We start from the raw sequence: 26,192 nt of genomic DNA on the forward strand, positions 1-26,192 counted from the left end.
GCAAAGAGCTGTGATAAAATTTTACTGTAAATTAGGAAAAACTGCTACAGAAGTGTACCAAGATCTAAAAAAAAAAAAAAAAACCGTTTACGGCGATGACTGAGCCGTGCACAGGTGTTCTGCTGGTTTTCAACTTTTAAAGAGAGGAGGGAGTTCCTAGAGGATGAACCACGCTGTGGACGATCAGTTTCTGCACGGACTAATGAAAATGTGGGGAAAGCTACGGAAATTGTTGTCCCATGACAGGCGAATAACCACTAGGCTACTCGCTGTACATCTGGGTGTCGGTAAGAAAATGGCCAGATTAATCTCATAAAGTTGCGCAAAAGGAAGATTTGCTCGAGGTTTGTGCGCGCCGTGCGCTGCCTGTGAAGCAGTTTCTGGCTTTGAAGTCGATCTGTGTGATCGAACATATTCCTCCCCTCATTCGCCAGATTTCGCTCCCACAGAATTTTTCCTCTTCCCAAAGATTAAGTATGTCTTGAAACGGGAGCGCTTCAGCGACATTGAGGACATCCAACGCAGTGTGAGACAGAGACAGGAGGTGGTTCCCGTTCAGGACTTCCACAGTGCCTTCGAACACCTGTTTGACAGATGTAAACGTTGGGTGGAGTTTGAGAGTGATTATTTTGAATCTGTAATTGGCAATCCAACTACAGTTCTCTGTTTTGATATAATAATTGTTGTCTCATTATTAAATGGGCATGCTGCATACATAGCATTAATTAGATTCTTATAAAGCTAAATTAATTAGCCATGACGTCATTGGGCATAATATCTCTTCGGTCCCGGCTCGAGCAAACGAAGTAGCGCTCGGTCCGCCCAAGCACTACTCGTTCGCCTTGCGTTCACAGCGGCCGTGATTCCCGAGAGCCATAGGGTATTCCCAGTTTATGTGACCGCTAATTCATAAATAGTATAGAAATAGAAGGCACGATACAACATAAAGAAAATAATTAATTTTAATTAGGAAAAGATTTTGGGGAAAATTTTCTAGTGTTTTATTCCTTTTTCTTTCTTTTTTTGGAAGGGGGGGAAACGGGTCCCCCATGCGCATATGCTTTAAATATGAACATGGGACGGATTTGTATTGCTTAAGAGGTCTTATGTATTGAAACCTATTTTTCTGAAGTATTTCATTTTAATGAAGAGTTAAGTCACAAGAATTGATGTATAGCAGAGTGAGAAAAGATACCGCCATGGTTCCAAGTCGCTTAACAGGTTTCTTTGTATAGTTTCATACATTATGTAAACGCTGGCATGTTTTCATATCATGACTAGGATGTCGTCTTTTGCAACTCCAGATCAATTTGCCAACTTATCATTTCCGGAGGGGGGGGGGGTTGAGAGTTGCACTTTCCATTTTTGGATAGCTATTAGTGATACACGTCAGTCCCGCTTGATATCTCAAATCTTGATCCACGAGGTTCTTCTGGTGTTTTTTCCCTCCAGGATCACGTAATAGCTATTAACTATTGCTGTCTGTCTAAATATAAATAGCTTTTCTGTTGTTAGTCATATTTTTACACACACACACACCTGTCGATATTGCCGATTTGTGATGTTTTTGTGTGTGTGTTCATGCATTTGAGAATAGGATAAAATAAAGGAACAAGCCAGCTAACCGAAGAACTTTTATAATGGGATGATGGGAAAAAAAATAGGCATTCATAAACAACTGTATCATCATCATTATTAATAGCTTTCTCAGTCCACTGCTGGACGAATGCCTCTCCATGCTTCTTCCATTTTAACCGATCTTGTGCATCTCTCTCTCTCTCTCTCCACCATAAATGTCCACAGCATCTTACCACTGGTCTACCTGATTTCCAATAACTAGTTCTTGGTTATTGGAAACCAGGTAGTCCATTGGTGTCCATTCTGTGTTTCACTTCGTCCATCTGTTGTCAGACATTCTCATCACATGTTCTGCCCAGCGCCATTTGTTTCCTTTTATTACTAAGGCAATAATAAAACAACTGTATATCGGTTTTTAATAGCCTTAACCACTGACTAAACTAACAACGTAATGCACAGCAGAAATCATTACTGAAAAATCACTTTAACTCAATAATTATCTCACTATAGCTGGGCGATCATAGAGGATCATCTGTATGTTTGTGAGAAAAGGTTTTAGTGCTGTGATTAAACAAAAAAGTATGCCTTAAAAATAATTAAAAACACAGTTGCATAAAAAATAATAAAACGCGATCGTCTACAGCAAATGATGACCTTGATAACTTGCTTCATGTTATTTGATTTAGTTCATAGTACTGCACAGAATTTTGAAATTTCCATAACGGAGAAAATCAGGTAGTTGCTGCATTCAGTGATTCAAAATTAATGATATATATGATAAGTAAATCAGATTTTCGCTAGAAACTAATTAATTTTTTTTTTTTTTTTTTTGCTTGTAAGTCCACATTTTCTTAATACAGTAACTACTTAGACCATCCCCACGGTTAGTGAGGATGGTCTAAGGAAGGAAGGAGAAGGTCTGGGGACGGAGTGTCCTAGGTTCGATTCCCGTCGACGACGTGAGGAGCTTAAGGATCTTTCTCAGCCATAGTCAAGTTAGTGTCTTGGGCGTGGACAACAGAGGTTATCTGGAGGGTTTTTATCCCGCAACCAAGCAAACCGGCCCCGTGAACACACAACTACAGTCATAGGATATAGTACTTAATTCCTCATTAGGAAGGTTCAACCAGTCCTAAAGGGCGGTCGAGGAACGGGGAGGGACCTCACACCAATAAATAAAATAAACTACTTAGACCGTATTAAATCTTAGGGGATAATGCCTAACTACTTACAGCATTATTCTAGAACCGCTGAAAAACATGTGCACGTCGAATTTTATTAGCAATGAAATTAACTTTTGAAAGCAATTGTGATAAGTGATATGAAAACATGAACTGTAATCTTTCTTACCTATAAATTCATTTCGAATGCGAATTCGATCCTTTAGCGATGGTGCCGAGATAATGATACAGTTCACAAATGCCACAAGAGAGGTCTGATAATCGACAGTCTTAGTGTTTCTTAATTCATCAATTATAAGCTTAAGACGATACCTTTCCCTCTTGTTAGTCTGAAAAAGAAACAATGTCATGAAGACACAATAAGGAATCTTGGAACCTAGGGATAAGCCGAATAAATAAAATAAAAATAAAATACAAACTTTACATCCGAAATCTGCTAAGAACTTTTTGCAACTACAGTATTGGTGTGAAAGACAGAATTCAAGTTGGTTACTTGCGTTGGCTTAGTTATTGTTTAGGATTCCGTCAGAGCAGGCGGCTAAGCTAACGAAGTAGATGTTTGGAAACTTAACTGCCTTTGTTCTCCGGCTGCTTTGTCTGTTCGTATGGCCTAAAAAAAAAGCCTAAAAGTTGAGTAGTCGTTATAAATATTCGTCTTCAAACCCCGATTTTTTTTTCAGCTAAAGAGTCCGATGTGTTGCTTTTTACTTCGTTAGTTTAGTTACTCGCGTATTGTCGAAGTCTTGCCTTTGTATTTCTCGATCAGCATCATTCAACTGACGAAAAGAAAAAATAAAATCAGGTAGAAATGACTGTATTCAGAACTTTGTGGATCATTCACAAATTATCCATGTATAATTTGCAGAGAGGCAGAACTGCTTGTGGCTTTCCAAAATACGAAGTATATCAGATATTTATCTAATTCTTTTAACCGTTGTTAAGTCTGGTTTTCCTCTTTTTTTAAAAGTGCTGGATACATAAAGGCATGTATCTATTGTCCAAATGCTGAATAATAAAAAAAACACATCTTTATAATAAGACGTTTGCACTTTACTAGAAATTAAATCTGTAAAATGACAGATCAAATAATAGAGATACAAATCCAACTAGATTACATAAGTAGAAAAATTAACTAATTCAGGCTACTCATAAGGAGCTACTTAATCAGCGGAGACGCAAAGGAGAAAGCTTGAATATGATCCCACACAAGACTTAAGTGATATAGATACTGGAGAAAAGTTAGGATTTATCAACTAAAGAGGAAGGAAGAAGCCGAAATACCTTATAAGACAAATGAAATAGAGAAAAAAGTCCTCGTTTCTATTGATACGGTTAAAAGTGCTGACAACAGAAACAAGGATGTAGCAGGATTGAAACAAACGGTTTTGGATATAACAGAAACCATTACTGAACGAAACAAGGTCAAAAACATGGTTGAACAGAATCGTGAAATAGCGGTGAAAAACGGGAAGTCTTCCTTAAATAAGGGAAACATTTAATTTAGTAAGAAGGAGAAATTTGGTAAATACCCAGCTCTGATAACTGGAAGGAAAAGAATGACAAGGACTTTAGGTCATAAAAATGGGTAATACTTAAATGACCAATAAGATAAAGGATGAAAATGCATTTAATGAAATAATTCAATGCAAAATACTTACGTGAACTGTTTTTTTGCAAAATAGTCCGTTATGTTCATCATAGGTGCTAAGATCAGTTGAAGATATCAAAACAAGAAGAGTGGAATAGAATATTTCAAATTAAATGTATAACAATGAACTCTTGAGCGCGCGACATTAACACGTTATATTCCGTTACTTCAATAGGAATTAAGCAGATAAACATATTTATTCTGTTATGTGGTGAAATCTGATAGTTTTCCATTACTTATGAAAAACACGCAGCCACAGTGACAGATTAAAATTTTATTACAGCAGTTAACTTATTTCGTTTTGGCTCAAAACATCTGTGCAAATTTGCAAATTCTAAGAACAATGGAAAATTTAAACGCCGCTGCTTATAATGAATGGCTATTTTTTTAACTGCAAACGCTTACGTATTCGGCTAAAACTACAATACAATACGTTTGTACGCATTTCAAGAATTGTGTATAAACGATAATACTAGAAGTTTTTCAATCCGCCATGGGTAGATATTTGATAACAGACGCATGTAGGTAAGGAACCGGAAGTTGAGCAGTTCTTGTTTTTGTAATCCCTTATTTCCCCCCCCCCCAAAAAAAAAAAAAAAAAAAAAAAACTGGTGACTGTCTTTACTTTGTCGTACGAACGAAGACTTATCGGCATGAATATAATTTTCTTGTAAATAGCACATTCCTACTAGTCTTAAAATAAGCCAGTTGATGGGAAAATGTATTAATATTTCATCGCTGAGCCACATTTTTTTGATGAAGTCTCATCTTTGGCTTTCATTTGAAAAGATTTCTGTAGAAGTCCATCATGCTAACACTTCGTTTTGCAATAGCTATGTCCTACACACTCGTGGACAATGCCTAGATCTGGAATATCGTTAAATCTAAATCGCTCAACCTTTGAGAATATATTAATATTTGTTGAAGTCCAAAATGTCTTTCCGGTATGGAATACGGGTCTTACATAATTGGCATTGTTCACAAACCACTTTCTACTTGTCCACCTTGTGACCTTTAAAAAACCACTACAAATAAGTCATGATATATTTCTGAAATTTCATACAATTATTCATCATACTTTACATTACGTCATGAAAAGAATCGATACTTTTAACACTAAATCTAGATCAATGAAACTTGAAACTGGTTTCTGAGGTATATTTTTACTGACGGATGACACTCGTCTGTTTTTTTTTTTTTTTTTTTTTTTTTCCCAATCTTTCAAATCAAGTAAAACCTTCACGGGTGGAGAGAAAAAAATAAACTTTACCCTACCAGAAATCAGCGTGAAAGATTGCCATTTTTCTTTCTTTGAGCACTCCAGCCCACACGTCTTTAAATTCACCCCAGGGGTTTAGAATTCTCCTCCTTAGTTTAAAATAACCGCCTTTGTACTTATCAGGAGGCTGGAACAAACACATCACTCTAACACACATTACAGAGAAGGGTGAACCTCCCTTCCCACACATACACCGAAAAAAACAAAAACACGAAAGCAATAAATTCCTCCCATTCAAACGGCACCATGACAAAAGAGTTAACATAGGCGTATTACATGTAAAGTTTTCCTCTCAGCGCTATCATGATTCGATATACTTATTGAAAGAGTTCTATCCGAACCTTGTAATGTTCCAGAGTCTCGAGGGCACGTAGGTGACCTTCACCACTGTATACGCACAAAGCTGACAGAAGCTCGAACACCTGTTTCTTTACTGTCACATTGTCCGTGTCTAGAGCTAAAAAAAGAAAAAAAAAACATTTTTTATTTGTTGATTGTAAAAACAGCTAAAACAATCGATACATTAAGAAACTGTGTGCTTATTTCATTAACCAAAGCATTTTGCTGGATGGGTCATCAAAACATTAGGAGAGAGCATTTTATTATACAATTTTTTTTTTTTTTTTTTTTTTACTGATGGCATAAAGGTTATATGTTGTTTCATTGTTCACTAATGATTTGGTTGTGGAAGTGAGAAGCAATTAATGGTGTTTTGTGCTTTTTTTTAATTTTTTTTTTTATATTTCTCATAGTGTTCAATCTTACTGTGTGTAATCAACTTAGTGTTGAATCCGTTTTCTCATGATATCCTTTTCTCAACTAAAGCATTTTCATACAAAGAATCGATTCTTCCTTCAGAAAGGTCCACATCATATTTTTTTGCATTACAAAATTTTATTAATGTTTAATCAAATATTACGTAATGACATGAAAGCAGAAGATTTGTGTCTAAAATTTTTGACATGTTCATTCCCATTTTCCCACGCGCGGATTTTTCTAAATTAAAATACGTAATGAAACTTAATATTAGTTAATTCGGCATAGTAAGAATTTCTGATGAGTCAAGAAATGTTTTGGCCGAGTAGGAAAATATCCTTTCTAACCAAACAGTGACATAAATCTGCGCAATTTCACATATGTTACTACAGCTTGCAGAGGTTGACATATTAGTTATTGAAATTTAATACAAAAAGTGCATACAAAATATTAATGTACAACCTAAATATAAAATAAAGAAAAAAAGGAAAGGAAATAATAAAAGCGTATAAGGAAATGAACATGAATAAAATAATTTAATGTTTACCGTAGAATTATAGCTACCAATTCTATGATTTTTCAGGGCAAGCTTTCCTCTGAGTCAATTAGGGATTACCTAAATAAGCATGGAAATGAAAATGGCTAGCCCTCCCTGTGCTCACTCGATATGGACGATGCCTTTTAAGTGAAAAAAAATCGGGGTCAATCCCATCTAGGATGTGAAGAAATTTTTTTAAGGACTTTTCAACGGAAGGTGAGTTAACCAGTCTCATATAGAGGTAGTAGAGTTTATCCTCGCAGACACACTGGTTTTTCATCCCACATGAAAGCTTTCAGAAGTCAGAAGAGCACACGCAATTAATACTTGAATAGGGCGTTTAATTCTATAAACAAAGTATTAAGTTTCTGTGAATCCAAGTTAGTTGAATGTGACAGGCCAATGAGCCTAACACAAGGAAAAGATGAGAAAAGTGCTTACCTATTATATTGTCTAAACAGGTGCTATTATCTTGTAGAGTCTGATTTATTTGCTTTCATTCTAATACCAGCACCAACCGACAAAAGAGGACAATTCCCCAAGATAACGGCACCTTTCAGATGAACCGACCTAAGCAGCCAAGTGACTAGCATGCTGCAGGTTCAAATATCGCCATGGGACATGGATGTTTGCAATTGTCTTTAGGTCGTAGATGAATTTCCTCGCATTTTGTGAACCACTGACTCTCTTATTGCTTAAAAACAGGTCCATGATTGGTTTAAGCAGAAAACCTTAGCCCACCCACGGTGGGTGGGCTTAGGTTTTTCTTCTAGTGAGCTATAGAAGAAGGTTTGCTTTTCGTGGGTGGGAGTTGCATAAAAAAAAGAGAAAGAAATATGTAAGACATCCTTTCCATGCCATCGTGATTCAGTTTATTCCCAGAGACCATCGCTTAGTCATCAACTCTAATGTAAAATAAGAGCGAAATAAAATAAGTCAAGTAAGTTTAAAACGAACTGATTAAATAAAACAAAATGTAAATATTTATATCACCAAGAGTGATAAAACCAGACTGGTAACAAAAAAGGTGTTAAAGATATTGACATTTCACTTCACTGGACTGAATTATAAACTGATTGTTTAGACTACTCCAATGGAGATGCTTGATTATGTCCATTAATTGCGCTGTATTTCTTATCTCGTTTTACATATCATATTGGATGAAAAAAAAAAAAAACTAGAAGGGAAACTTCCGTCTACACACACGAGACCAGCTAACATTTGATAACCTCATTTTAGCATTCTTGTGTTTTTCTCGTACTCATTCGAACCCAGAGTTCGAATACCTTCCAGAACGCGAGAAAACTTTATACGATCTTTTCAACTGAAAATGTGTTGGCACGGAGGTGGCAGTTCTTCCTGACGGGAAACTCCAGTCTTATCCCTCAAAATAGACAAACCGACTGAACACACGTCAATTAAGAGATGATATAGTGGCGTGTCTTATTTGCTTCGGTCGTAATTCCAACCTAGCTGAACTCAGCTGTTACAAGTCATTACAACTGAATTGAAGGTCATTTTAAAATCACTTTGCTGATATGCTAGTTATTTCATATTTTCCATGAACTCTGAAAATGCATTTTTAAATAATAAACTTCGCACCATAATCAGTAGTACATCACCGAAAGTTTTAGTATATTGATAAAATTTCTTTCATTACAACTTTTTGCAATTGAATAATAACTAGCTCCGCAACTAAGTAGCGATTACGCCCTTTTTGTAGAAAAGTTAGTTCGGTTCTTGTAGTAAGCAACATGCCAATAACGTTTAAATCTTTTTTTAAAAATGCATTTAGTCGTTCTTATATCGAAGTCAAGAATTTTCATCCTACAAACATTCATACCGGCCACAGAAAACGCAGGTCAGAGACTAAGTTATCATTGGTTGAACAGATGGTAGATTACCTTCCCGTATGGAACTTAACCGACTGCTCATCGTAAGCTAATATCATATCATTTCTATTTAAAATTTTACTTCTGGTTAAGAAGAATCAGTGTTAACGGTCCCACTTCATTTCTGGCTTTAATCAAATTTGCCTCCATTTAGGAAAATATTTTTCGCTTTTATTGTGTTTTTCAAAATATTCCATTGATTTAATTGCGTTTCGAATGTCTGGAATTCCAATGATTTGGAATTCTTTCAGTATTAAAAGAACTCCAAATTACTGAAAGGTATAACTATTTTTATATGCAATCCTAACAGACGTTCTTAAATATAGTGCAATAATACATGATGCCATGTTCGGTTTATCTGGGCTTATCGCTATTTATCTTTTCTTGATTGAAAAAAAAAAAAAAAAGATATGTGGCACCACAAATTGAACTTCCAGCTGGCCTTCACAATAGAATTGCTAATCTTTGTTTTCATAGTCTTAATTAGGGATACGAAAAGCGTACATATGCTAGGGAAGTTCCTGACAAGTTAATGTTTTAAGTGATGACCAGAAGCAGGAAATTGGTGTGTGGTGGGAGTTTGTCGATATGTTCAATTTCGATGGCTCTGTTGGGAATAAAAGATCAAATATCACATAATGACCAGTTAATTACTAAGATAACCACCCAAAAGATAACCACCTTTCCAATAGGAAAGGATCATTCGACTATATATCAAAAAGATCTCAGTGTAGCCAATTCTCTCAGTCCCTCATAAGAGCTATATATAGAGGTGATAGCTTTTTCTCCTGAAACTTAGATTTTTTTTTTTTTTTTTTTTTTTTTTTTTTTTTTTTTTTTTACATGTTTCCTCCTCTGGAAGATGTAAATCGATTTGAAACTGGCACAATACTGGGTAAGTTTGATTTTTTCTCTTCTTAAGTCGTGATATTGCTAGATGCCTTTCTTCACCGCTAACAGGAGTTTTTGGAGAGAGGAAAAAATCCTAGGTTGCCAGAATTGGAGATGTAAAGATGAATACGGCATAATAGGCTTGTCGTTTTTTTGGTCATAAGTTCCGGCATCGACAAAGAATTTGTCACAATCATTCATTTAGTGTCAAAATGAATAAAAATGAGATTTTTAACTGCTTAGTTAACTAGCAGACAAGGATGCACTTGCTTTCGTGTAGACGGGTTCCATGATCCACGCATTTTTATCCGTTTCACTCAGACTGGAATTTCGACTGAAGTAACTAAGATCAATGTACTGTCTGTTAATTGCGAATGAAGGTCTTTCCAACCGAAGGGCAATTGTTGACGTCCTTGCGACTGCACTTTAGCGACGTTGTCTGCTCATCGATGAACATCTCCAGTCTTTATTATAATCGGTTACATGATTACTTTTTTTTTTTTTTTTACTTGGATGACATCAAATGCTTGAGTTATGTTCATTGTTTCCTTTACAAAAATAATTCCCAACATTTGGAAGCTATTTAGGACCCCCCCCCCCCTTCAGGTTGAATTTGTTGTACATGCGCTGCTTTTTTGCATTTTATGGAGAAAATTATTTTCTATATTTTATTTTTGTATTTTTTGGAGGGAACAAAATTTATTTAATACAATAAATATTTAATACAATTTAACGATGACAGATGTGTATAATCCAAGAGCATAAGCTCATCCTGGTTATAAAATGTATAACAATATTACAGAAATCAATATACAATGCATAACAGCTCACTGCACAATAATATTGGCAAGAACAATACATAGGAAGTAAAAGAAAATACATACATACAGATAGGAAATAAAAGATGCGTACAGGTCGATTAAAAACACAAATTTATTATTTTGGTTAATTTCTAATTTTTTACCCTTATTCTAAAAAATCAGGGGCTCACTTTAGTGAGTACGGGCGTGGCAAACCCGAGGTACCTAATGCTGGACCATGCCTTACTTCATGTAATATACATCTGTTATATTATCTGTAGACTGGTTCCTCCTCTTCCTCCCTTGCTTCTTTCTTCTCTTCTTGCTCCTTCCTCCGAATGCTATTAGAGTATTCGAGGGAAATCTTCCCTATTTTGCTGTGTCATTTCGTTTTGTACTAACAGGACATTATCAAACACTGTAACATGATCAGGCCATCAAAAAATGTTCATACCCTATTGTCCGTCGCGCGGGTTACCAAGGGACGCTTTCGGGTTTTAGGCAGAGGAACCCGTTCGAAAAATATGTTACAGTCTCCCTTAGACACCACTCCTCAGCACTCTGCTAGAGGAAACTCCATCAATGAGCCCGCTACCCGTTTGGGGAGGTGTTTAGGGGTAGCACAAAGAAATAGTTCTACAAATGGACGGAAATGGCAACGACAACGGCACCAGACTATGGCTTTAGGGAACTGGAACATCTTCTCTCTGACAGGGAAGGAGTTGGAACCGGTCGAGGAAGTCAAGCGCTACCGGCTAGACTTAGTCGGGCTTTCTTCGACCAAGAGGAGAGGCTCTGGAACTGTCGACCTGGATAAGGGGTGGAAGCTCTACTACTCTGGTGTGAGCCCGACAATGTCTGCTCAGGCGGGTGTGGAGATACTCAAGCCCCCAGCTGTCAGACTGTGTTGCTGAGTGGATCCCATTGGGGGGGACGAGTATGTGTGTTAAGGCTTCAGATGAAAAACCATGATTTGGCTGTGGTGCAAGCCTATGTACCTAATCTGGAGTCAGGATACTCTGCCTTCCTGGAGGAAGTGGATGCTACTTTTGACAGGGTAGCAGACATGGAATCAGTCCTGCTAATGGGTGACTTCAATGCACATGTTGGAACAGATGACCAGACATGGAGGGGTGTGGTTGGAAGGAACGGCTCCCCTGACCTTAACGCGAAGGGTTGAAATTATTGGACTTCTGCTGTACTAACAGCTTGTCCATAATGAATACCTTCTTCCAGCACCGAGAAGTCCTTAAGTATACCTGGTACAGGGATACACTAGAACAAAGGTCTCTGATTGACCTATTTTCCTCAGTGTTGGACGTTCGTGTGAGAAGAGGGGAAGAACTGTCAACTGACCACCACCTTGTTGTGTGCACTCTACGGCTTCAGAAACCAGATGCTACCATCAACGCTGGTGGGCCTAAACAGCTATAACGCGTGAAATGGGAGGCATTGGAAAATGAGGCTGTGAGGAAGAATTTTGCAGATTACATTTCTTACAGGTTCAAAGAGATTCCCAAGCATACTGCAGATGTTGAGGAGGAGTGGAAGCTGTTCAGAACAGCTATAACTGCCTCTGCACTCTCATGCTGTGGCAGAAAGCGGCTCGGCGTGGCAACGGGCAGTGAGAAAAGGACACCTTGGTGGAACCAAGAAGTCCAAAAAACTGTCCGGACAAAAAAGGAGTCCTACCTAACATGGCTTTGGGTCAGGTCACCTGAGATGCATTTGCCGTATGCTGAGGCAGTAAAGAGAGCAAAGCAGAAGGCTTGGGAACCCCTTGGAGAAAGATTAGACTCATCCTATGCAAATACAAACAAAGTATTCTGGCAGACCATCCGCCGCCTTCGAGGGAGGAAATCGTGCACAGCAAGGGCAATTAATGCCTCTGATGATGCACTTTTAACAACCGAGAAGGATATCCTCCACAGATTGAGGGAATACTTTGAGAGCCTTCTTAACCTGGGTGGCCCAGCTGTTGTGGACATCCAAGAGGTGCAGATCGGGGCAATGACTAGTCTCACAGCAGAAGAGGTCCATTTAGCAATAAAATCGCTAAAATCAGGCAAGGCTGCTGGCGATGATGAAATTCGGCCCGAAATGTTAAAGCCTTAAATCGAGACGGTGTTCTCTAGCTGACTCGAGTGTGTCAGGCTGCTTGGATATCTGGGCGAGCACCAAAGCAATGGCAGACAGGCATAATAATACCAGTCTTCAAGAAGGGAGACCAGAAGGATTGCAGTAACTATCGTGGCATCTCTCTGCTCAGCCCGCCTGGGAAAGTATATGCTAGGTGCTTGGAACGACGGTGCAGGAGCATAGTTGAGTCAAAGTTCCAGGAAGAACAATGTGGATTTCGTCCTGGTAGAAGCACAACTGACTAAATCTTCACTTTAAGGCAAGTCTAGAAATCTTGGGAATATGCCAAGAATGTCTACACATGTTTTGTGGACTTGGAGAAGGCATATGACCGGGTTCCTCGGGATAAGCTTTGGCAAGTAGTATAGGAGTATGGAGTGGATGGCCAACTATTAGCTGCCATCAAGTCCCTGTATGAACGCCCAGAGTTTTGTGTCGAGGTAAACAGCACAAAATCTGAACCTTTCACAGTCTCCGCTGGCCTCTGCCAAGGGTGTGTTCTGTCACCCCCTCCTTTTCATAATATTTATGGACTGGATTGATAGGCACAGCCGAGGCAGTGAGTGTGTCAGAATTGGAAGATGTAGCATTGGATGTCTGCTTTTTGCAGATGACCTAGTTCTGCTTATCTCTTCCACAGATGACCTCCAGTGGACCCTGGATAGGTTTGTAGCTGTTTGTGCAGACGCCGGAATGAAGATCAGTGTGGCCAAAATAAACATTTGTGGTCTCAGGACAACCATCCCAGTGCACTCTACATGTAAGTGGAGTCCAATGAGGCAGGTGGAGAAGTTTAAATACCTTGGGTCCATATTCACGAATGATGGAAAATGGGACGTAGAGCTATACTCAAATTGGCTTAGCAAGCTCAATATTGCGGAAGCTTGGCCGTTTAGTAGTATTGAAGCGGGAGTTAAGCCAGAAGGCAAAGCTGGCCGTCTTCAATATGTCCCCATCCTCACCTATGGTCAGAGTTGGGTAATGACCGAAAGAATGCGGACACGAATCCAAGAGGCTGAAATGAGGTTCCTTCGAGGGGTTGCGGGGCTGACAAGACTCAACAGAGTCAGAAGTTCTGCAATTCGGGAAACCCTCAATACTCAACCGCTGCTTCTCCGTGTTGAGAGATCACAGTTACGTTGGTACGGGCACCTGGTCAGAATGCCACAAGAGGCTCCCTCAACAGGCCCTCTTTGCCAAGCCAGAGGGTGGGAGGCCACGTGGAAGGCCAAGGACTCGCTGGATAGATTATATCCAAAACCTTGGGTGGACACGTTTGGGAATTCCACCAAAACACCTGAGCTTGGTGGCAGAGGATCGTGACCCTTGGAAGTTCCTCTTGCAGCTGTTGCCCCCCACAACCCAATTAGGAAAGGTAGACCTTGAAGATGGATGCATGTATGTATTCTAAAAAATAAAAAAAATTCAGTATTCCCATAAAAATTTAAGTACTTTCTGTTCAACTTTCTGCATGTGTTCATGTTGGTCTAGTTTCGTATTAAGAGAGGTAAGCCAGTAAAGATTTGGTATAAATGTGTAAAAAATTGTGCATGATAAATGACACAGTCACGCCTTATAAAGTACCATTTCTCAACAGCAGTTTTGAAATAAGTACCGAATGACTCAGATTAATCTACCTGCCGCCTTGCGAAGTTGTACTAACTGCAGGTATCATTCTGGCAGAAAGATGCTCTCATTACCCAACCCTCGAACTGAGTTAATGAGCAGGAGAATTTCAATAAGGGTATTTGATTTGCGCGCTTTCAAACGGTTTCCGATTTCATTTGAAGCAATTGCTGGTGCGATTTTATAATTATATAAGCCAGGGAACTATCGCAAGCACTAACTAATTGCTTTTCTCTAGAATATTTAAAATTTTGTTATCAAAAACTTTAATGGCATGTCCAGCTGTAGGTGTTGTATATCAGAGTTGTGGCATATGTCGGCGCTATTTATTAATAGTTTCGTTCTAACATACACATTTTATAGCACTATCAAACACGAGCATAATAAGAACTCTGCATTCTTCAAAAAATGTTACTTCAAAGTGTCAAACACTGGATTTCTTTAAATAACGCAATACGATTTATTTCTGTAAAATTCCTTATATTCATATTAACGTATTCAAGATTATAATTTTAAGATGAATGATAATATCTTCACCGGAGTCATCTCATGTTTTGGAGGCTAATAAATAAGTGAAATAACTACTTTATTTGATCCTATTTTGCCTCGAATTCATTCCGACTTCGCATTTCCCACAATCTACCAGCTTATTAACAAATAAATAAATCCTACTCCTTTATTCACCACATCCGTATTTTGTATCCCTTTAAACAAAATGTGTAGTTTCTAACCTTTCTTGGATGAATTGTAATAAAATATTATAGGATCTCCTCCTGTCTCAAGAACGATTCCGATATATATTCTTCATCATAGAATTTCTATCTTTCTGAAATTCTACACAGAGTGCATACAGTAATTCATGTATATCATCTGATCAATCTTATACATGACAACTTCCCTGTCTTTACTTGTCAGTATTGGGCATTGTTGCTTTACACCCTTCGTAAATTTTCTCTGCAGAGCTCGTCTTTTCTCTAACTTCATGTTTTGGAGGTGTAGTAAATAAGTGAAATAACTACTTTGTTTGCCTACGTAATTTTTTTTTTTTTTTTGGTATGAGAAACATTATTAAAATCAATTTTTAAAATTACATTTAAAATACAAATTTTCGAAAAATAGTTTGCCATATATGCGGAAATATATTTCCTTGAATAAAAATATTGCATTTTTCTCTGCTGGCAGGTTGAGATTTCTTATTTTTTTCAATGTATTTTTACAGCGTACATTGGAAAATTAAGTTTTAACAGAATTTGATTTATTTCAAACTATATATATATATATATTCACAGAAGCATAAATCAGTGAAATAAGTTACACATTTTACAAGCTAGAAGGCAGGTGCTTAGAAATTACTTTCCAGCCTTAGTAGCCTAGGCTTAAAATAGGTTCTAGTTATTTAGGCCTCGTGCCTTCTTTAAGGAAATAATTAACCATTTTACTATAATTTCACCCTTTCTCAAATTTTATATAATCTATGAACTACTGAAAATACTGCAACTTTTCAAACCATTCAAAATCTTAAACTTAATAGTACTGATCCAAGAATAGAATCATTTGGACCTAGCAATCTTTGGAGCACTCAGTGACTGGCATCTAACCTATAAGCTTTTTTTTGGGGGAGGGGGAAGACCTAGCATCATAGAAGTTTTCAGATTATATAAGCAGTCTAAGTAAGAATTTATTACGTCGTTATTACGCCTCAAGGATTGTTTACTACACTTTAGCAGCAACAACTGTTAAATAATTTTGATAAAGCTAGTAATTTTGGAACACTTACTTCTATAGATAAAATTCTGTTAAAGAGCTATTTATAAATAAATAGTTCCCTCCCATCAGTGATATTTAGAATACTGCTGATGAAATGCTAACTATAATAAGCACTACGACATAGAGATTTCAGTATGTGTAAAATGGTAGATCAAATTATACATAAGTTATTCATAAAGCGGTTTAAGGACAGTATTCCTCAAAAGCGAACAAAAACGGCCCCTTTCAAACCATTTTGCTCTCAGCTAAGCTGATAAAAGTATACATATGAAAGAACCAGTTTTTGTGGTCTTTCGCATGTGGATTTATACACGAGATCATATAATTTACTCAATTCATAAATCTTTTTCCATATTAGGACAATTGCCAGGGTTGAAAACTTTTTAATATGTTTCACGGAACCTACTCCAATATTTTCCGACCATGAGTATCCATTTCGTGAAGTATTAATTGTAACACGAAAAATAAATCGGCCTTAGAAATGATCAAGTTGTGCATTTATTTTAAATAGGAGAAACAGTGACACTACCATTTAATTACCTTTCAACCTTTTTTCATAACGAATTCCTACGAATAATTCAAAAGATGCCGGGCATTTTTATTTTTTTTTGACAAAATGATATGCGGTTAATTATCTTGAAAACAACACAAATACATTTTGCGTAGACGCTTCCAAAGTACACTGGGTTGGTAACGGTTACAGGCAACTTTGGGTAAAATTCACTGAACACTTCGTATACAGAGAAGAAACATTACTGTTAGTTTCGCCAGTTTAATAAAATTTCCAAACATGAATTGGGGGATGTAGACAGGCAAGGTTTAGGGAAAGGTAGATGGACATGATCATTCTATAAATTCACCCAAATTTCCATAAATTACGACTTTCATGCGCGTACTCAAAAATGTATGCTTTGTTTACTTTGTGTGCCCCTGAAGCGCGCACCGGAGCCGGGGGGGGGCGGAATCATAAGAGATATCCATTTAAGAAAAGTGCCTGTATTCTTGTACCGAAAGAACACCGTGCACCACATATACCACCTCAAATTTGGCTTAATTCACATTGATTTTTTTTTTTTCACTCTCATATTGGTAGATAAAAGGGGAAAGTTATTCTCCCCTCTCTTCCACTTAACAGTATGTCGTGTCAACTGAAGCATTAAAAATAATGCAGTTTATTACAAGGGAATACTACAGAAATATCTGCTCTAATTTCATGAATAAAACAATATTTTGTACACACAAATCAAATCGCGCAAAGGTGCTCTGAGTGGGCAAAGGAGTTAAGGAAAAAGAAGGAATCTGTTGATATTTGTCTTGAAAAGCTGACTGTGGTTATATCCATTAGGAAAAAAAGATATGGGGGAAGGCTTCCAAACAGTAGGGATTCAAAATGATAAGTTTGGAGTTTAACTGTGTAGGAATGTTGGCCAGTGGCTGCTAGAGTTCTTACATGATTAGAGGATGGCAGCCAGTTCGGTGGAGCAGCGACCATGAATTTCAGCATTGTCTGTAAGAATGGCAGCAGAAACAGAGCGCTTATAAGAAAGTGATGGGGAGGGAGAGAGAGAGAGAGAGAGAGAATTGTCTATTTATTAGGGAGATTGCCTTCTTCAGTATAAAATCAAGAATTATTAGGAGGTTTCGGTCCACTTTTGGCCCACTCACTCCAAATCGGAGAAAAATATTCCAAGGTCTGTCGGATTTGGGATTAATATAGTATTAGGAGTTCTGCAGAAAAGAAGCTATTTTTAACGAAAGAGAATAGTAAGTTTTTCTTTTGGAGTCTGAGGACGCTATAGATGTGAGGTATGATTTATGCCAGGATAAGCTAGTTGTGAAAGTCAACCCAATAGAAAACTAATCTTGACTGGAGATCGCAACATTATTGAACTGTAAGGGGAAATGAAGTAGGCTCTTTTTTGTCGATAATATGATAGGACTATTTTGATAGCATAGAAATTCATTAACTTATTCTTCATACCACTTGCGAAATTTGAGATCAGTGTTTAGGACATTGGTTATGGAATGTCTTAAAAGCTTGAATCATTTCAATTAAGATTTCTCACATGAAGAGGAAGAGCTGCCAGCACCAAAAATTGATAGGATTTGAGGTTAAAGAGAGAAGTCATTTATGTATAGGAAGAAAGGCATCGGAGGGAGAGAGAGTGTGTACAAAAGCCTGAGATACTCCAGCATTGAGTATCTCAGGCTTTTTCATACCTCCAGCAAAGGGCAGGAGGGAGACCATAGGTGGCCGCTTGGTAAGAAGACACCTCGATACTAGGACGATCAAAAACAACCACGAGTTTCTCCAAATCTTTCATTGGTCTTTGTTAAGAGGTAAGCAAGGAGGCCTACTCTAGAATAAGAGTAGTGGTGGAATCCATACTGTTGATCGCTAAATGATAGATCTCCAGGTAGTGATGCTGGTTATTGATGACATCGCTTCCGAAAGTACAGAAGCTGGAGAACGGGGAGTTATTTGATGGCTCAATTATCTTCTTTTTTACGGAGAGGTCGGAGAAAGGCTTGCTGCCATTCTGTTGGATAGATGTCATACCCATCTGGCATCTATCCAACAAAATTAGAATGGGCGTTAGTTATGGGGCATAAGTTTCAGTATAGCTAAAGAGATATCTCTGCCCAGGAGACTTAGTATCAAGACGAATAAGGATCTTTCTGATGTCTTTTCTTTCTTGGGAAAGATCAGTAGAGACATGCCGTGAGCAGGTTCATATTGAAGAAGGTAATTTGAGAAAAGTCATCATGGTACTAGTAGGACGCGAGAGAGAGGAGGAACAATAAAGGGCAGAAGTTACACGTATCAGCTTTAAAAGGACTAGAACAGGCGTTCACAACCCTATGCCCTCGGGCACCATGGCGCCCGTCGATCAATTTGTGTGTGTGTGTGTGTGTGTGCCCACTGCTGTTCAACCGTGTGCCGTATAGTTTGAAATAATCATGTGCACATCACGCAACAATTCATTGCATGCTATATGACGCATGCGTTAATGACACTTGACGATTATTAAACGTATACAATGTAAAGTAGACGCGCGTTCGAAGTTGCATTCATTCAACAAGAGAATTCACAAAATTTGCTTGAAAAAATAGATGGTGCCCGTTGCCCTATCGGTATTTTAGAATGTGCTCTAGGAAACAAAAAGGTTGGGAACCCCTGGACTAGAAGGTTCGACTGCCAGTTAAGCAGGAGGATAGCTTATTATATTTGCCTCTTAGGAAGTCTGATTTGGATTTTTTTTTGTTTATCTGCTTAGGCTTCTTTCAGACTGTACTGTAGGCCGAATTAATTCTGCAGTTTTTACTCGAGCCATTGAACACACACACACCGAATTTTTATCTTGAACTGCAGTGGCACATTTTTTATGGTATGGTAGAAGGTATATTTTGTGTTCTTTCGCATTCCATTTGTATCATGTGAGGCAAGACAAGATTAGCCCTAAGGTAGCCAAAGTTATCGCAATAGGAGTAATTTGATATATGGAAAATAAAAATTACTTTCAGTTCTCATGTAGACGTAAAATGCACAGAAAGAAGGCTTTGTATTATGATATACACAAGCATTGCCCTGTGCCTTAGCATTATGATCTCCTTTCCCTCCCCCATGTAGGCATCGTATGATTAAATAAGAGTAATCACACTCTTCCTGATGGGAAAGTACGAGGCTTCAAGAACGTTCTACATTCTACTGTTAATATAGGCATATAACACAAAAATGGTTTCGGTTTTTTTTTTTTTTTTTCATAAGTACAATAATCAACTGAATTATTAAATTTGCACCGCAGATACTTTAAAAAGCCTTGCATACTTACATACTCAACTAATCTACATCATGCAGTGGTGGTACTGCATAATGTACTTCATAGCGAAACTCACTTGTATCAACGGAACTATATCACTTTATTAAGCTGCCTATCAATACAACCTAGTTTGGGAAGAATAATGGCAAAACTCCTGCCCAGAACCCCTATTTCAAATGCACTAAACATATTTTGGATGCTTGGAGGAATATGAATTAGTCAATCCACCATTCTCTGTGGAAGAATTTCGTTGAGGTTTTTGGAGAAGGAATTTGCATAAAATTTCACCGTAGAAAACTCTTGATGACACCAGAGTAAACATAATTACTGCAAATTATCATAAGGCGCTCATAGTTGCACAAGTTTTAAATTTTATTTATGGTCTCAGTTTCTGACTAAAACGTTTTCGGGCTAGAAGCGGGGGAGGGCGGAAGAATGTTACTATTTCTAACTTATCTCCAATCAAGTTACACGACAGAGCACTAAATCAGATGCCAACTTTTCTGATGATAGTAGACTATACTATAATGTTCTTTCTCATTCGAAAGTTCCCCCACCCCTTTTTCATAATCAAAGGCTGAATCTCATCTCCGATCATTTTTAGCGAGTAACAGGTAAAATATGCTAAAAAAACAATATTTCTTGTAAAAAGATTTTCATGGACTTTTAGCATTTAGATCTTCAGCTAAGGAGAGTTTCATCTTTGGAATAATTCCTTTAATATTTCTTATTTTTAACATTTAATGCATTATTCCAAAGATGAAAAAGTTTAAAGGGCCTTAGTATACAGAAAAATTAGTTCTTTTGCTCCAAGAGTTACTTCTATAGAAAAACAATATAGTTACTTGTTCAGAACTGATATCTCACCCCAAATCTGCCTGATAAGAGTTGTTTGTACAACTAAGATGGCTCCTCTTCAACTTGCTAAAATTTTAGAATTTGTATAAAAGGGGCATTAAATGAATCGGTGCTCTCTCTCTCTCTCTCGAAATATGTACTTTGGGTGGAATGAACGTATCATTTCCTTTCGAAGAACATTTCAAAGCTATATATCAGGTGAAGGTGAATTAGTTAATTTTCTGTTCTTCGATAGAAAAACCTAACATAGTGAACTAGTAGCATCACAGCACTAAAATTCCAACCAAACTTTTTCTCAGGTTTACTGACATGACATTGGCATTCGGTATCTACTACATGAAATTTGTATATTAAGTGAAGCATCTCACGAATCATGCATTAACATTGATGTTTGGGTGAAGTACAAAGATTTGAAAAGTTAACTTTTTGGATGGGGGGAGCTGATCGAGTTACTGAAATCGCACTGTATTTCCATGGTCAGCGTTAACCAAAATCAGTATCTAAATTCCCATGAAAACTTGTTCGAAAGGATGTAACAGCTATAATATCTATTCACAAGTCATTTGCTTACCAAACTAACTTATCTTTCGTACTCTCCCCATATTCTCTGGAACTGTCCTTAAGTTGTTTTTTTTTTTCCAAAAGTATAGCTTACACTTTAAATCTAGCGTTATTACACGTCACCTTTATTTCCGTTCTCTAGTACCACTAGAGTATTAGAAGAGATGAAAAGAAATACATATAGTATACTAGTAGTATTGGAACCTCTGTTCGGTCGAAAGACATGGATTCGAATCAGAACCTTAATTAGGGCTTTTCGACTGAAGACAAGTTAGCAAATAACCACGCGATTTACAGTCAAATATGCATAAGACTGACCAACCACCTTACCCTAAAAGTATAGTTACTAAAGCCAATTGGGCATTGGGACCTTAAGTCTATAAATATCGTGGATTATTATTATACTAGTAGTTCTGGAGATTGGATGACTTTAATGAAGTCAGAAAGAATCTCAGAGATCTAACTCATCTATCGTATAGAATTTTAAATGTCTCCATATACCAAATTTTACCATAATTAATGGAATTGTTTAGACAGTATTAAGCTTATAGCAATACTAGCGGCTACATAGAAATACTCTATGGAAGTTAAGCCAGGTTTAATGAATATAGGTCGTCCTGTATTATGATTAGAAGCTGATATTTTGTTTAGATGAATTAATAGGCCTGGCCTTCACACTGTTTTGTGCTTTGCAAAGAACATTTCTAAACCGAGACAGTTAATTGGACATTTGAATAGTAATAAAACAATAGGAATAAAAATAAATTTTAAATATCGCGTCACATTTAAGAAAATTAAGTATATAAACATTATCAACTTCATTTCGTGCACCTCCTTTATTACTTCTCCATTCCGCACGAGGCAATCCCTCTCCATCTTTCTATAACAGTTTCAGCCGCACTGTATCCGGCAATAAAGAGTTTTAAAAATACAAGAAGAGCAGATGGTACTTTCTTATATTACGAACATTGAGCGAGCGAGAGGAAAATAACTAATTATTTTCTTCAGGCAATAGTCAAATGTCACATTTACGAATTTATTAATTTATTTTTTAAGCTTACGGGTTGTAAAAGATATATTCATTAATGTTTTCTGAATCCAGAAAATATCAGCAACTTTTTTTTTTGTTTGTTTATCAATGTATAAGAGAGGTGGGTCCTGATAATTGTAGTCGGGAATCCGATACGAGTAAGTTAATACGTAGTAGTAGTTCTTAATGCTCATCGATTTAGCCAACCGATTGGAATTTTATACTCTTATTCTTTCCAATCATTACAACTGTGCTTTGAATGATATTTCGCTTCATTGTGCAGAAAAAGGAATCAAAACAAACCTGTAGTGTGGTACCCAGTTGTTAATACTTTTCTGTAATCAGGTATATACATTTATTATTTCCGATTAGTAATTATTTTAAACGTTAAATACAAAAAATAAACAACAATTGTAGCATGCGAACACATAAAAGAAGTCATTTGTCTTGTTTGGCTCTAGCTTCAGAATTAAGCATTTGTTAATAGTTTACCCTCTAACGTTAAAATTGAATAAATTCATAATAGTTAAGACAAAAAAAAATATTAGTAGAATCTTCGTTGAACAAAAACAGTTATTTCAGAATATACGAAAAGTATACAAAAATCTGAACAGACAATATGTTATATATGATTATAATGCATACCAACCACTTCAATGATGGAGCACCTTTAAACACATACAATCAATCAGTCTTCCGAAACGATTTTGGCTATGGGCTATTAATTATTAGAACTGTAACAGTACACTTTTTTTTAAAAAAAAAAAAGAGTATCAGGCATTCGAATGCGAGCTGAATTCCCAAATTAACAAAGCAGATGGTTAAAAGCATTTCGAAGTAATAGCACAAATGTTTAGTTAGACTCCAATGTGCAATCGCCGACAAATTAAAAGTAAATAAGACCTCTCACCTCTCATGGATGCTCCTTGTGAGAGTTGTTTTCCAGCTGCATCTAAGTCACTAACTTCAAAAGCAGTAGAACACACACAGACGCTACAAGGGGGAAACTGGAGACGAAGTGGAAACAGTCGGGCTTTTATGGGTTTTTGTGTCCTCTCGGGGCAGCGTACGGGGACCTTGAGAAAGTTCAAGAAGCGGCGAGTGATCCTTTGCTGTTATTTATTAACACCAGACAATCGATTGGATATTTATTTCTCGATTTTTGTTCTGTTGATTGTTAGAAATTTCTCGGATTTTATAGTTTTAAAAAAATCTTCTGGTCGTATCAAATTATTTGTACATCAATATTGTTTTAACGGGAAAAAAATGGGACTCCATTTAAATGAAGATGTCGGCAGCATTAGCAAAATAAAGATTGATAAAAATAAAAGAATAGTACAAACAATTTACGTTGATTTCTAGATCACGGATGGGTGACAAATTTGCTCTATTAAAATAAATGTGGTTATACCTAGCAAATTCTTCCCAAAGATAACAGCGAATTATGTAATTAAAAATCATTCACATAAATTTATTATTGTAAGAAGTTTAAAGAAAATTAACTCACGAAAAAAAGGACGAAATGGAGTGAGGAATGGGTTTTAAGATATGTGCTTTCTAGGTAAAAGAGCTCATGAAATGCTAACATAGTATAAGTTCGATATGAAATTCTCCTAGAAGCCTATTTCCAGGCAGCCCGTTTCACATCTTCCTTTAGATTTTATATTGTTTCAGTTTTTTAAACAAAAAAAAAAATGTTCCAAGTCTTAAAATCCATATTCCAATGTCTAAGCAAGGCGCCATGATTTTGAATATATACTCGTATAGCTATGTTTGGGCTACGCAACCAATGCACATCGCATAATTTAATGTTTAAATTTTACTTTTGTTTTTCTGACATTTATATTACTTCTATTTATACGTACCGTGGAATTCTTTGTTGTGTGTTTATAATTTGTTATATCAGCAGTAATATTGTTTATTGGGGGGGGGGATGCTGCTGATAGATTTTGTATTATTATTTATTTACTCTGTGTAATTTTGATGAATTTATTTTTATATAAAATGTCACAATATTTGCGATTTCAAAAAGTGTTGTGAACCTGTGGTATATGAACACTTCACATCCCTCATTCTTGTAGAATTGGCAAAGCCCTATTTATAGAAGAAGGAGATTAGCGTTCGCGTATAACGCTACATTTTCATCGCCCCATGTGACAGTGATTTATTCATTTCTTTAGCTGCGTCTAGGGGGGAATTAAGTTATAAAAAGGTAGTCCTTCCCTTGATTTTTATAGAAAATCATTCTGGAATATTCTTTTATCTAACTGCTCGTTGCAACTTTTTGGTCTATAAATCCCATTAATTTTCAAAGTAGACAATGTACATTAAAGAGAATGGAGGACAAGCTGCATCATCTATCATATAAAAAACATTTCAAAATTAACAAAAGAAAAAGTTGCAAAACATGAAATACTGCGTTAGATGAATTTTTATCTCGATTGAGATCATTCCTAATGGAGGCCTAAAGTGTCTTGAAAAAGTGATATGTTTGCTCTAATTTCAAAATAACCAGATTAGCACCACGGATGAGCTAAGGGTGAAATATGATGCATTATCTCTGCAACTTGTTGATCTAACCCGTGAAAGGCTGCAAAACCTTTCGCAAATGATTGTAACATAAAATGATTTGTAGTAAGAAAAAATATTTTTATAGGTGGAACCTTCACTGAAGCAAATGCAATGCGAACTTGAACGAGTATTTCTTAAAATGCAAAATGGAGATTTGTTTATAAATGTGAACCTTGTTCACGAAAATTTGTGCCTATAGCACGTACACAAGTATAGTACGCCCAGCGAGACCCTTCGACACTTCTGCGCATGTCAAAAGGAGAATCCACTCCGATTATAGGGTAATGAATCCGTATTGCGGATGAATGTTTATTATTACACATCGGAAAATTAACTTATCTTTTATGATAATTGTAGTTTTTAAAGTGATAACTATTTTGCTTGTATAACAGTTGGAAAATTTTACGTATAAAGCATGTCATTTCGCGTTTCCGCGAAATAACGTGCTTTACCAATTCGTGCATCGCCTTATTTCTTTCTCTCCTTCAACATGAATCGACTCTTCTTGGCAGTCTGCCAATGACGGCTCTCGCTTCTGTGGTTCTGACTATACTTGTATTGTTGGAGGGCTAAAGGTTGGATAATCTGCAAACTCTGTTCTAGAGGCACATGGAACTTATTATTAATAAGAGAGACCGTCAGGGAGTCAGGAACTCATCAAGGGAGACCATACTATTCGCCTGTCATACACATCCTTGAATTCATTCAGGCTACTTGCATACACAACATCCAACGACAGTCCATTCCAGTCATACTACCCCATGAGAGAAAAATGTAGCCCTCACCCTTCTTGACAGCTATCATTCTCAACTTCCATGGATGCCATCGCGTCTTTTCTCCATCCTCCATAGAATGAAAAATTCCATCTACTGAAATTCTGTGTAACCCTTTCAGAAGTTTGTAAGTCTCAATCATATCAACCCCTCCTTCTCCTGTTTGCTAGTGTCTGCATCCTGCAAATTCTCAGTCTTTCTTCATAATTTCCACAATCCTAATATCACGTTTGACACACTCTCTCCACTGTATCAGAATCACTACGGAAACCAGACCTACGCCCAATAGTCCAGGTTATCAGCCACTTTAGACTTATTGGAGAGTAAGCAGGATGGGGATCTCACAGCATTTTGCGTATTGGAACATAAAATTCATCTCTCACCTAAAGATAATTAATCACAAGTATCCATGCCCATGGTCGGATTCGAACTCAGTGTATTGGTTGGAGAGCGGATACGTTACCATTTGACCAACTGTTGATT

The 26,192-nt window shown here is 37.0% G+C and overlaps 1 protein-coding gene across 1 annotated transcript in view; it reads right to left on the minus strand.

Annotated features, from left to right (window-relative positions):
• The window catches only part of LOC150105698 (uncharacterized), a 100,945-nt gene extending 75,183 nt beyond the window's left edge, over positions 1-25,762 (minus strand). The window contains exons 1-3 of the mRNA XM_090394532.1: positions 25,722-25,762; positions 4,418-4,463; positions 2,929-3,088 (exon numbers count right to left, since the gene is read on the minus strand). Of these exons, the coding sequence (XP_090250658.1) occupies positions 2,929-3,088; positions 4,418-4,463; positions 25,722-25,762 (247 nt within the window). The remainder of the gene's footprint in view (positions 1-2,928; positions 3,089-4,417; positions 4,464-25,721) is intronic.
• Positions 25,763-26,192: the final 430 nt, after the last annotated feature.

Source organism: Typopeltis vanoorti, chromosome 6 (assembly GCF_054136105.1).
Source record: "Typopeltis vanoorti isolate ZY-2024b chromosome 6, IOZ_Tvanoo_1.0, whole genome shotgun sequence".
In the NCBI taxonomy this organism is placed as follows: Eukaryota; Metazoa; Arthropoda; class Arachnida; order Uropygi; family Thelyphonidae; genus Typopeltis; species Typopeltis vanoorti.